The following is a 14,358-nucleotide window of genomic DNA, read 5'->3' on the forward strand; positions in this document are numbered from 1 at the left end:
CACAAAATGTAAAAGGTGTCTGGGGATTATTCTTCAGCAAATAGTTTAACTTACTTTGGCTTCAGTCTCTCCCCTGTGAAGTGTATACAAATGATGGACGGCACTTTGTGATGATGACCAAGGATGTGTCAGTATTTGAAAAACATGGAAATCATGGCCTAATGTGTCAGTAGTGACCAGCAACATCCCTGGGTAAAAAAAAAGAAAAAGAAAAAAGAAACACAAAAGCACAAGAGATTAATCACCGCAAAAGAAGAGGCTTACGAACTTCTATCTAAAAAAGCTAGCGTGGCTTACATTTTGTTTTCTGGAAACAAAAAGTAAACAGTTGCAGAAAATTACTGAATTGAAAGGGATTCACTTCATAAAAATGAATCAGAACTTCAAGTGAAATCATATTGACGGTATTACTACTTAAGTATCACAATACAAATGTATAAAAGCCAACGAAAAAATCTGGGAATATTCTAACTAAAGTTGAGAACTTGTGTGACCAATATGAAGCACTGAAGTGATGAATGTTAGAGTGAAACCCCAAAATGCTCTTCACTGGGCAAGAGCCAGTATAAAAAAAGAGTAATGTTTCCACAGTAATAATTTTTGTAAGAAGAAACATTATCAAAACCCAGCCAAAACAACCCATACCAAAAACAACCCTGAAGAAGCATCTTTCTTATAAATGCATATGAAAGAAACCGTCTGATTTATTGCTTGAAAGGCAGCAAATCAGAGTTGAGAGCTTTCAAATGAAATATTAAATTAGGTACTAACTTCATTGAAAACAGGTCACTGATGGATGTACTGAAACGATTAAATTAGAAGATCAGCAGAATCACAGTAACTTATATATGCTATTTACTTTTTCCTCCCACTATATGTCAGTCCATAACCCAGTTTTTAAACATTTACAAAACATATTTGAAGTCAATTTGCCATAAAACTTGAAGTTTTTATACCAAAAAAAGGAGTATTTTTGTACATATAAGAAAAGTACAGCATCACGGCAGAATTTAGGACTACAGTAAACAAACTTCAGATTTATTTTTCTGTACAAAAATGTCTATATTACCATGCTTATTAATTAAATTTATGAAGTTATCACCCAAAGTAATCCTCTGACATTTCATTAACGTCAAGTACCAAGTGATTTTAGCAGTTTAATAGCTACATTGAAGTGCCTTTAAATAATTTTCAAGGTATCGCATCTATTAAAGAAAACGAGGAATTTCCACGTAGGTCTGTTGTGTTGATTCTCCACGTAAAGCATAACTGAAATATTTTATCCTGCAGGAAGAGAACTTAGGTCTCCACATTTTACGCGACACCTATTCAAAGGATAAATGATTATCTTATTTCTGCCATAAAAGAGAGTTCGCTTTCTCAGTTTATTTACACATGGCTCTGCGATTCATCTTTTCCTCTTCTACTCACTGCTGCTAAACAAATATATACAGTACAAGCTTGAAAGCCTTCACGCATTACCAGTGAAGTCCTAGCATACGCCACTTTTAAAATTTTAGAATTAAACTAAAAAAAAAACAAAACCATCCTCTTGTGTACCAAGAAGCAGAGAAACACACTCTTAGTAAAGATTAAGTTTTATTAACTTTTCTACTGAACCACCATTACACCATCTCTCGATGGCTATCCTGAGGGTTTTCCTTCCTTGGCAATCCTGGAATCCCCCTTCCCTTAAGCCCAAATAGGAAAATCTCAGCAGCCAAAGCCTTGACCTTCTGGGCTCAACGTCACTCCCCAGTGCCTCCTCCTCGAGGCCGAAGCAGATTTGTGAGCACATGGCTCGGCTCATGGGAGGAACAGCACAGTCCTGAAGCCTCCAAACAGGATAACACAGCATCATCGCAGACTTCGTCTGACTGTAACAGGCGTATGCCTCAGCTTCTCTTGACCATAACTCTTATGAAATAAGGATCTTGTGAAGATAACCAAAAAACTTTCAAGACTATGAGGCCCACCAGCAGTAAGGTACAAAATCGGAGAGAAATACAAATTGCATTTAGAGACAAAATTGCCTACACGTTTCCTTCTCAGCTTGACCACTGGTGCTGGTAGGGCTTGGACAGAGCGCGAGGCCACCCACATTGCACGCATCCATTTCCTCAAAATCACACAAATGCAAAATCTTAAATCTGACCTCAGCAAGATTCCCTCCAGTAGACACACTTTTACTGTTACAGGCTGTTACTCCGATTCCGAGTGTTAGAAATGAAAGACAGTTTGTTACGGAGCTAAGAAATCCGTGAGTGCATTTGGGTATTATGTTTGGGCGGTAAGGCATGTGAGTTGAGGTTGGTCTGGATGTTAATGTTGGCTTAACTGGCAATTTCCTTGATTTGTAGTGACTGTGTTGATAGGAAATACAACTGAAGTTGCTCAACTGCAAGTCAGCCAAGTCTTTAGTGTGGGATTATGCACACAATTTGCATTAATTCTGTTCTGAAACATCACAAAATACACTTCCCTTCTAGTGAAGTGTGCGGTCCTCAATAATATATAGCATTTCCAATGGAGAACGCTGGAAGCAAATCAGGGTTTGTGTGCTAGAATTAGGCTGCCACTATTACTGGAGCGAGGATATTCCAAAAGACCTAATTCGACAGAGTAAGGATTTATTTTCTGTATTCCCATGTTTGCCTCTCCTCACGCATTAGATACCTTTATATAGAAGTTGAGTGTGCTTTTGGTCCTTTTGAGCTCTCTCTTTATTCCAGACAGAAGGGACCTCTGGAGAAAGAGAAGCTGGAAGAGATGAATACATAAGGCTTCCCTCAACAATGAACAGACAGCCTCAGCAAACCTAGGGTTTTTTTTCTTCCCCTGAAGTGCTGCAAGTCTTTTATAAATACATATGCAGAGCTGAGGGCACCCAGAGATCTGAGCACAGCATTCTTCATGTGTATCCCATCACATGGCACAGTGTGAAGATCGTAAAAAAAAAAAAAAAAAAAACCACCAAAAAAACCCAACCAAGAAAAAACTTTAAACAAGCCAAAAATCTGTCTGGGAGCTGGAGACAGAAAGCTGCTTAATAATCATGAGCCAGTGAAAACACAGGAATTACCATACTGCGTTGCCCATCAAATCTATCCGTTGTTTAGCTAACCGGTATCTCATTTCCAGTATTGGCTAGAAATACAGGTGTCTGCGGACGGTGCAATAAACCCCGCACTACGCAGATGTGGCACAATTTCACCCTTCTCCTCACAAAGGTTTTTTCCCAAATCTGTAGTCTCCACTTACCCCGAGCAGGGCATGGCTAGAGAGCTCGCTCTGGGATCATACGCTACAACGTATGTCACACAAATCCATAAAGCACACGGTGTTACCTGTTCGTTCTTTTGACGACATACGCCGTAACTGAACAAGTGAAGCCATGAAATGTGCTTGCCTATCTGCAGGTCTGATCAGTTCCATATGATGTACATAGTTCTTGGTTCCATATTAATGTGCGTTGCCTTGGAGTTTTTTTGGGTATGGGTTTTTTTTTGGTTTTTACTAAGTTGAAGGAGTACAGAGGTGAAAGACAATACATTTGTCGGTAGAAAGGAATTGGCTTAAAAATAGAAAGATGGGTGGTATCGCACTTGGCAATTTTGCATGCCTGATCTAAAATCCTGCTGCCTGTCACTGGTTGGAATAAATGCATTTTATTAGATGAAAGGCAAAGGAAAACAGGCCCTTCGCTTACGTTAGCGACTGTTTTTCAGTAAGTTAAAGGAGGACCTTTCATACTCACATTTGCATTTGAAATACAAATATATACTTGCAGAACTTGTATCAACACAGAGGTCCCAAGCACAATACCACAGATGTGAAAGAACGTGTATTTATAAAACAGCATTTTGAAATATCTGACTTACTACTGTTATTCAAACAATAAATCACTGATGTTTTAGAACATTTGACTTGGGTTTTGGTGTGGTATTTTCCAGCTCTCATTACTTCACGCTGAAGAATCACAGCTTTCAATTACCACAGCTCAGCCATTTCGTTTCTCTCTCCATCTCCCTGCAACAAAAGGCCGCCGCACCGCTGCAACACCACAGCAGAAATACCTAATCCCAGCAGAGAAACATGAACTTGAATCTTGGTCGTTACCTCACTTTCACTTTCAAGTGCAGGAAACTTCAACTCAGCTTTCTAAAAGACCTTGTGACAGTTTTCCCAAAAAGTTGTTTAGACGGAAATATGGGTTAAAGCTGTCATAAGTTCAGTCCAAAATGTTTTCTCTTATGATGTACTTTATGTATGAATAATCATAGATGAAAAGTGAATAATTCTCAAGGATTTCCTGCTTATTTTTCAAACTGGCATTAATCCCTGTTTAACAGATAACATCTGAAATCAATTGAGAGTCTCGCATACACAGAACCCAGTGGAAATTTATGTGTAAAGCAGATTTTACTGAGTATGTATCCGACTGCAAAAATTTTGATTTTGCTTATCTATAATATGAGGGGTGCAGCTAGGTTAATTTAATGACTGTTTTACTGTGTGGTTTTTCAAATCCACAGAGATGATTAAAATCCAGTTTAAAAGGAACAGATAGCCTAGATGGAAAAAAAATTACCAAAGCTTTGTTTTACCTGACAGATACGTTTGCCCTAATTTACAGCTTCCTACTTTTCATGTGTTCTGTTTGGGAAACAATAAGCTTCTTTCAGGATAGAAACATTAAAAAATACAGAGAATATATGCATAAAAGGAAAAACTAGTACAGATGTAGACTGTGGGTTAAGAGCTATTTATGCAGTATCAGAAGACTAAACCAGACTCTGGCCTGGCCATAAACTAAGCCCACGCCCTAAATGAGGTGCCAAGCCACAAAAAGCATTTGCGTCAACTGGGAATACAAGGAAAAGAAGGACTTCTAATTATAGGGCCTGGAAGCGGAAGCCCAGAGTGATTAGGAGTTTAGGCGCTGCTGTATGTTTATCTGGGAGCTTCCTCTCGCTCGCTCTCAGCCCGGGTTTGATAGATGAGGGTTGGCCTAAAGGGTGGGATTGAAGTTGCTGATGGTACACAGAGTTCTCCACAAGCCGAAGGAGACGGAGACTGAATACTAAGGCTTCTGTGGCCTTGTAGGAACATAACTCTTTTCAACTAGGCGTCAGCTGGTTAGCCCAAACGGCAAAATTAGAGGGCAGCAAATCTCAGTTGGGTACTTGTTATAAAATCTAGGAAACCTGAGCAGCCTAAGCATCTCCACCACATCCTATTTATAACACCTATCTAATTGCATAGTTGTTTATTATATGCATACAAATGAGGTACACACAATTTCACCTTGGGTTTAAGTTTCATGAGTAACTTCACTTTAAATAATGCCATCTTTCAGAGTAACAGAAGGTTTTTTCCGCCTTCCAAAACAATGTCATTCTGTAATTACACACTGAAGAACCCAACACATTCAAGCTGTGTTGGATTTGTTTTAAAAACACCAAGGGCACGAATGTTAGGAAAGAAGGCATACATCTGCATGAAGGAAACATATATTCACCGATATACTTAATTTAAGAATGCAACTCTTACATTTCCATGCATGCATAGCCGTAGAGAGACCTGTACAGCCATTGCACAAACACGCTATTCACACAAACAGTGACAAAAAACATATGAACAACTTCTCAGATTTTATTTTTTAAATATGAGCATAGATACCATGCAACGTTAATATTATGCTTTGTAGGTTTTCAAATTACAGGATCAGAGCGCTCAGCGGAACCGCGCTGACTTACAGTTGCTCCTTATTCAGTCCATACGCATTTCGCTCGGCATTTCTACCCTCTGCATGTATAGATTCCTATTCCACTGCAGCTCGCTTGCAAAAGCGGTTGCGTATGTGTCTTGTTAAGATGTGACAAAGTTTATATGGTCCATGGTTTTATGAAACATATGACCTGACCTAGGAACAGTAGCTTTATTTATACTCACTTAACTCCTCTCTGAGGCTGATGCTAGTCAAAATATAGCCACATATTAGTGCTAGTAAGCCCATGTATACTTCCAAGTGTAACACATATGCCACAGTAAACAAAATTTGGTCTCACAAAAAACTTAACTAAATAAGGAAAATCTGATTTTATCAACAAAATTCACCAAAAAAATAAACACGAGTACATAAAGATATCCAAAATATTTAAAAATAAATATTTAAAAAGCCCAGCAAGTCAAAAGAAAGAGAAGGAAAAAAAAATTATTCTGTGAATAAATAATTACCCATAGGTAATTATACTGGAGTTCTCTATACACTGTAACACACTTAGGACAATTATATATTTAATCTGAATATTTGGAGCTTGGGGTGGATGTATGGAAACTGCCAGACATTTACCACGTCCAACAGATGGCTCAAGGGTACGCTTTCTATACTAAAAAACTATTCACCAGTTTCAAACACTGACTACAGCTGATGGCCCAATAAATACTAAAACTTTATCAGGATGGGTTTCTGCCTCCCAAAACTAAAGGACACACACTGAGGGCAGCCGAGTAAATGAGGGCACAAGATCAAAGGGAACAGACTCCCTTTTCTTTTAACCCTGCTTGTAATTCCTCCAAAAGGGACACAAATCCATAGCCACTACCCTGACGTTAGCGTTGTGGGGTTTGTTAGTTGCAGAGATTGCAGTAAACATTTTTATTGCTGAAACATATTATCATGTTTTTCTCTTTTCACTGGAATAACAACAAAGTAACTGTTGCAGAGAGAGGGTAAAATCCTGACCTCCCTGAAGTCCACGGAGCTTTTGCCACTAGCTTCAACATGGGAAAAAATTTTACCCTTTTGATACAGTTGTGCATCTTTAATCTGAAAGGAAGTTAACAACTCGGTAACGATGCCTGCTGTGCTAAATGACCGCTTTGATATTAATTTTAACATGTTTTAGAATTATAAATCTATCGTGTATCATAATAGAGTATATTCAGCAATAGTAATACCCAAGCAAATCAACATTTACAAGTGTGCCCACACACTTCTTCAATATATTCAGCATTATAGTAAAATTAAAATTTACCTGCAAATTTGACAAATTTTAACAAAATGTAAAATTTCTATAAGAAGGTGACTAAAATTTCTATTAAAAGATGATCATTAAAAGGTGACTCAAGAATCACCCTTCAATAAACTGTGAGATTTTCTGCAGCAGCACAGAAAGCAACCATGGATAGTATTAGATTAGGACAAGTGTGCATTTTTAACGCCTAAAGAAACAAAGACCCTAATATTTCCTTGCTCTTAAAAGCGAGGAACAGGAGACTACAAAAATTACTGAAACTGTCAGAAAAATTAGGGAAACAGGACATACTGAAAAAGAGAGGAGACCTAAGACCGTCCTCCTCAAGGCCTCGTATCAAAGCAAGACTTTTTGGTAGTAACAAAAAAACCTTATAAATGGTGCATAGATGGAAATCAATTATTTAGATAGGACTTCTGTTTGCAGGCAGAGGTAGGTGATGAAGCACAATGATTTAATCCCATTTCTCCAGCAGTACAGTATCTTATTTGCACGAAGACATCAATTTGATAATGATAGCGAAACGTTTCCTATCTGCTCCCCCCTCCTCAGATATCAGATCTTCAAAAGAGGAAACGGGCTCTATTCAGACCTGCTAGGAACTTCTACCGCTAACTACTACTTAATGCTGCTTTGGGGATAAATTTCTTTGGAGATAATAGGTTAAACACTTAGATTAGAAAAAATATGAATCTGGAAGTTTTCTAAAAAGTTAAGTAGCGATGGATTTAAGCTATTGATAATCATATATTTCTGAAATTTAAAAATAGGAGAATTAACGCACTGCAAATCACCATACTGGCCCTCTTTTAAATACATTTCTTCCACCCAAATGACAGGATGCTGTATAGCACCCATTACAGGATTTCATGTGCATTTCTCCTCAGATTCAAGATCCTGTTCAGTGTGCTTCCAGGGTTAAACTCACAGCAGAGTGATTTTATTTAAGACTGGTTTTAAACAATACTTTTATTTAAATCATAGCGATCTGAAATGTAGCAATTTTTTAACAGAGAATTTAAATGATCAAGAATTTCCTAAATTTTCAGTATATCCTAAAGTCTTCCACCTTCAGGCAGGAAATGCTCTAGAATTAGGTGAGTATTTCTGTAAAATGAAAATTAAATGCCTCCCCACAGGAAACTAAGAAGAAGAAAAAAGAGAAGAATCTATACAAATGGCATTAAAAAGTGCAGAAGAGAACAGCATTGACATTATTTCACGAGAGGGCATTCTCATTGATGTCAACCTGGCTAATTGCGATGAGGAGACAATTTTTTTGCCCTCATTCAAAGCATACTTTGTGTTAAAACAGACTAGATTTACACTTTTGATGCCAAAAAATTCCACTGCTGACACTTTTGCTTCACAAACCAACCATAAAGCAATGCTAGCAAGCTATAGATCACGAATTATTTCTCACCTTCTCGCCCAGCATATACGGTATAGACACACAAGCTTTGTCATTGCAATTCATCGAATAGCATGCCATTACGTTATTTTTAATATATTTGTCTTCAAAGGCAACAATTCAAGTTGAAAAACAAAAGTCAAAATAAACAGAGAAAAGGCAAGTAATTCTTCTGTCATTAAATAATTACATCTCATTTTACTCTAGATGACACATCCAGGAGGGTGACGTTCCAGAACGAGATTCATCTTGCAAACGTGAGAAGAAAGTTGCAGTCTCTATAAACGTCCACGCGCAGACGAGGGGCTGGTTGCAGCCATATCAGTGCTGCAATAAATTAGCTTATACAGCACTTGCCATTAGAAAAGCTATCTCCAGACCTTAACTAATCTACATGTTTAATAAAAGACTGTTTGTAGACCTTAGGTAGGAAAAAGAGAAAAAAAAAAATATTTGCTAATCTGTGAGGCGCTATCGGTGCTTCCCAGCAATCAAATAAGGTTTTTTTCTGCCCACTTGCTCTGATCAATGGGAAAAACTTCTGCAGAGACATTCCAATTTAAACCTCTTTAACTATTAACTCAAGGCCACCATCACATTTCAATATAGAACATTTAAATAATCAGAGGAATTTCAGGTCCGTTAAAGGTGCAGTCAGGCATCTAAAGGGGTATACAGTTTAATCTGTTTTACTGCTGGTCCAACATTAATTTTCTCATTATTAATGGATGGAAAAGCTCTTTTGTAGCCAAGGAAGCGTAATTATTTAAAATTTTAGATGTGTTGCACTTCACAGCTCTCAGCTGCTAAGCTGGCAGGAGTAACACTTCTGGAAAGCAGATCATTTATTTACCACATTTAAAAGAAAAAACCCAGATTTTTATAAAACAGCAGCACTTTTTAGCTATTTACTAATTGAGTATCTTATTTGAAAAGTTTCTTTCTTTGACATTAAAAATACCATAAGTAAACAACAACAAAAAAAATCAAAGTACAAAAATGAACTGAATTTGATGTCATTTACTGGTTCCGGCAATGGATTAAGAATCAGGGATCCTGTGTAATATTCTTCTCTGGCACTGAGTTACTGCGTGACCTTGAGTGAGTAACAGCTTCTCAATCCTTCAATTTTCCTAAAATGAGCTTTCAGTTCCTAATGTTACAAGTTTGAAGTTCTTACAGTCCATTTTCAACACACCCTTCTTTTTAACCTGTCCACTTCTAATAAACGGGTTTGAATTTGTACCCTGAGCTTTGATTTCTGCTCTTTGTTTTCTATACTGTTTGCAAACTTCTCTTCTATCCTCTCTCCCTTGCACTGCTGGAATTATGCCACTATTCATTCAGTCAACTGCCACAGCTTGACAAGTCTCCCACTTCTTGTTCACTGAGAATTTCTTTCTTCCTCTCTCAACCTATTTCTTTGCAATCTTTCTTACCACCTTGCCCTTAACTCCGTAAGGATTGAGTCTTACATCCTATATCTTTCCTGTCTTAGGTAGAAGCTATCTCGGTCCAAGAACGCATCCCATTCTGAACTTGCAAGGTACCTGTATGAATTTACACTTTTCTACTCGACATATGTATGTAATACATATTACTTACATATATTAGAAGGTACCTCCCTCATCCCACCAATTTAAAAGTTGGTGCTCCTGCCAAATTGAAGGTGTACTCAGCTACAGCTACAGTCGTGTTTTACTTAATTACAGTATTTCCAGTTTGTTTTTAAGGGCTTGTGCTGAAAAATATTGCATCTTTTGCTCCCCCTAAAATCGTATGAGGCCATGACAGAATCCTGCAGCTGGCGAACACTTCGATGAATACATTTAAGACGTGTAGAGAAAAGCTTTTATTGGAAAACGCTGTCCCAGGAGAAGACCACCACTAAGCTTTTGTAACAAAATGTCCTTTTCAGAGGCTGTAAGTCTAGTTACTTGCCTTAACAAATTGGCAACTGAAGCACAACCTCTAAGAAAACTCAAATACAGGATAATTCTCATCTTTCCTGGCTACCCACAGCCACCTACTGGATTTTTTGCAGATATAGTTCTTGGCAATGAAGCCTTCGCTCCCCAGCCGAACTGAGAAACAAGGCACAAACCTTACAGTAACAGTAATGAATGATTAAGAACTAAAACTTCAAATAGATGTGCAAGCTTCTACTCCTAACCAGATTCCCCAAACAAATACAAGTAGTAGATACATTCGTGTGTATGCTCCCAGTAACAAGGAATAAAAGCAGAGAAATGACAGGTCTGCTGCTCATCAGCAGCGTCTACGCTACAGTCCAAGTCCAAGTCGGTTAGTCCCAGATCAACAGCAAAAGTAAAAATCTGAAACTGGGAGGTCCTGCAGTCATGTAATAAGTTACTGGCTTGTACTATTACGGTTACCATGCAACTATGACTTTTTCAAGGAATTCATGTCAAAGGCTGTGCCAAATGCACCATACAAGAGAGAAAGGAGATGGCACATGCATCCGAACGGCAGCCTGCTATAGCCACAGTGCCCGTAGCGCCTGGACTACCTCCTTCGAAAACCCTGGCAGGACAGACGTTAGAAACCCTGTACGGAGAACAGGAGGCTACGACTAGTTCAGATTTCACCGATTATCACAGGTAAAAGAGGAATTAAGACCTCAGTACAATTTCCCATTCTGCCTGTCTCAGTAGTTCAGCCTAACTTCCAAAATTATTCCCTACATTGGTCCGCATACCTTGAGGCTTCTCTAGAAAGGGGCACTACAGAGGAAGAAGAGCACTGCAGTTCACATTGAAGATGGACAGAACGGTAATAGATGTCCTAGCATCCTCCAAAATCTAACTCGATATTTGAATATCGAGACCCTCAGAAGTAGTGGACATATCTAAAATTTAGAGCTAATTTCTCTGTGCCCTACTTTATCCATAAATTGTGAAAATGACACACATATATATGTTTTCACATTTCACTTATTCACACATATGCATCCTTAAGACCTTGTGACCAAAGACCATTAAGCAATCAGTATGAAGCTTGCAAAGTATCCTTCTGTGTAAAGGTTAAAAACAACAGATAAGTATGTTAGTCCTGCAAAGGTCTGATTTATATAGTTTATCTTCAGCAAAGGATAGCCTGGCTCTGTTTCTCAGGATAAGCCAGAAGTTATGCTTTCCTTCTGTAAGACTATCCCAATTCAACGGCACAGAAGAATACATAAAATCAAAGGAAATATAGCCGTGTGATTAGTCGCCACAGTGGATAGCTGGCATCCCTCTAAATGTAAGGAATGGTGCCAGCTTTAAGAACAAAAATTAACTGTCTCAAATTTCTATAAGGGCTGAGAAGTAAGTAAGTATCTCAGCAACCTGGCAGAAACATAGCGTACTGCCTGGAAAAACGCTACCAGAGTTCAGCTGGAGGTGGGGGATTTTTACTTCAGACACGGAGGTTATTCACCCTAACACCCACTTACAGAACTGCTGCATCAGTCCAGCAGCCAGAAAGCGTGGAGACTGCTCAGTTTTATACAGCACACTCTCTTCTTGCCTCACCGCCACTAATTCCACCACAATCCTGACTGAGACCAGTTATGCCACTAAAGCGTACACGTTAACTGCAACAGGCAACAAATGCCATTCGCTACCTCATTTTCATTTGAAATTCTCCTTCTGCAGCGTACGCCAAGGCGTAGCCCAGGGTAAAATACGAGTAGGCTGTAACTTCCCTTCTGCCTTATGAAGCTGGTATTGTTAAAAAAAAAAAGGGGGGGGCAAAAAAAGGGCAAAAAAAGGCAAAAGAGCTAGTGTTGCCTGGGAGGGAAGGCAGCACACACACACAGACAGCACACACAGCATAGGCTGCCTGCGTGCATTCCCGCAGCACCCTTCATTTGTGGGACTGCTGTTAAAACTGTGATCCCACAACGTGTATGTCAGGGAGAGCAAGTGATATAAAACATACCTTCCTTTGCAAGCAAGAGAGGATCTGGCCTTTCCTCCCCTCTATAGGGAGAGGAGAAAGAAACTTATTGACCCATGCGCTGGATAAATGAACAGACTATCCATTAACTAGTGAATTGCACAGAATGAAATTATGTTAGAGACCATAAAATGAATATGACTTTAAAGCGTTCATTAAAACTGTCACCAACCATCTAAAATTTAACCTGTAAACCACGATCATCCATATATCATACAAAAAGCTTGCCAAAAACCACCATTAACCTGTGCAATGATCAATAACTTTGACATACAGTAAATTTTGTTTTTAATTGGAATACCTACAATTGATTATAAAATATTCTCCTAGACATGAAAAGAAAAGAAACCAGCTAAGTTTAGTCACACATTTGTTAGCTAAAAACTTTAGTCTTGGAGCACACCTAGGTATCAGTGACAAAAATCTCCTTAACTAGGAAGCACTTTCTTAGGCAACAGACAGACAGCAGTTTTACAATCACAAAATACATTCTTTCCATTTAAAAACTTGATTGTATCAATAGTTTCACTTTTCATTGGAATCGAAATGTCAGACATGGAAAGTAAAAATTGTGATTTGTTACGCCTTGATACACAATTCGACTTCCTTTTCTCTTTCAGCATCTCTAGGAAAAGGCAGCCTTCGGGTAAAACGCACATTTATTTGTTGTGTCAAATCTAGTCCAATCAATAACTCCAGTTAACCTAAAAAAGAATATTCATCTTTGTGCTTCATATTTCTATAAATCCTAGAAAATCCCAATTTTATGACCCTAAACCATACCAAATAAACAGAATCCATGTGTCAGCTACAACACTGACTCCAAATACTGAGAAAGAAGTTCCTTTTTCAGCTAATCTTCTCCAAAATTCTGTCCCACACGAGCCACATTTTGGAGACAAAAGATACTACTGTAGGCAATACATTTTTGCCTTAAAACAATAATAAAGGTACAGAGAGAATTAAAAACCGGGGGGGTTGGCTATTTCCAGGCCTCTTGACAACATTTGCTAGAGCAAGATGAGCAGCTGGTCTCGATTCAAAGGCTGAACCAACTGTTTCCTGTCACATTTAACAGCCCAGCGTCGTTTAAAGTCTTAGCATTAGGAGGAAGGTGAAAAGAAATTCCGTAACCTCTATCACTGTGTCATCTGTATTAAACCCTTGATCTAAGTAACTTTCAAAATCCAAAGAATTTACTTCTTACCTTCTTTGAAATACTAGTAAGAAACATCTATATAATAAAAATACATCCATGCCACATTTAAATAAAAAGTTAAAATAAAAAAAATGAGACTTTTAGCTTCACTGTTTATAAAACTTAATTAAGCTTGGCATGCCTATAAAATTTTCTGTTTTCCTAGAGGGTGGAGGGGAAACTTACAGTTTATCATGAAATTTGGCTAACAGAATTGGTAAATATAAGGTAAAAACCTATCTGTCTGGAACTGATTTCTGAAACACTGATCTTATTTCCTTCCTTATGGATTCTATTTTTATTGCATTATCTATGCCTGTACAGAACTTGCACAAGTGTGGACAACAATGTATTTAGCAACTAATATTCAGCTGTAGCACAAATAAAACGTCTGTAAGTTGCTTTCAAATGTGATGAAGTAAAGACAATTTACTAAAATAAAACTACAGCCCTATCGACTCTAAAATTACTCTTAAAAGCACATATAACAATTTCTATAGTATGAATAGATGTGTATAATTTACACACAAGTTGGTTTTAATTATCACAGTTCATAAAGGCCTTTCTACCTTAGATCTGTCCAAAGGAAGAGAGGAATTCTGTGAGTTTTTAACATGGTAAAAATCCATAAAAGGATCCTCCCTTCTGGCCTCCTAAAACTAAGATCCTTTAAGCATGTCCAGTTTGCTCAAAGAACTAAAAAGCAGATTCCAGGATGCTTATCAGTGGGGTGATTTACAGACATT

At 38.1% G+C, this 14,358-nt stretch overlaps 1 protein-coding gene across 13 annotated transcripts in view; it reads right to left on the reverse strand.

The window, feature by feature from the left end:
- Positions 1–14,358, reverse strand: part of BCAS3 (BCAS3 microtubule associated cell migration factor) — a 375,222-nt gene that overhangs the window by 265,005 nt on the left and 95,859 nt on the right. For all 13 annotated transcript variants that reach the window (XM_072882059.1, XM_072882067.1, XM_072882058.1 and 10 more), the window contains exon 14: positions 55–188. In XM_072882059.1, coding sequence (XP_072738160.1) covers positions 55–188 — 134 coding nt within the window. The remainder of the gene's footprint in view (positions 1–54; positions 189–14,358) is intronic.

Source organism: Ciconia boyciana, chromosome 17 (assembly GCF_034638445.1).
Source record: "Ciconia boyciana chromosome 17, ASM3463844v1, whole genome shotgun sequence".
Lineage (NCBI taxonomy): Eukaryota > Metazoa > Chordata > Aves > Ciconiiformes > Ciconiidae > Ciconia > Ciconia boyciana.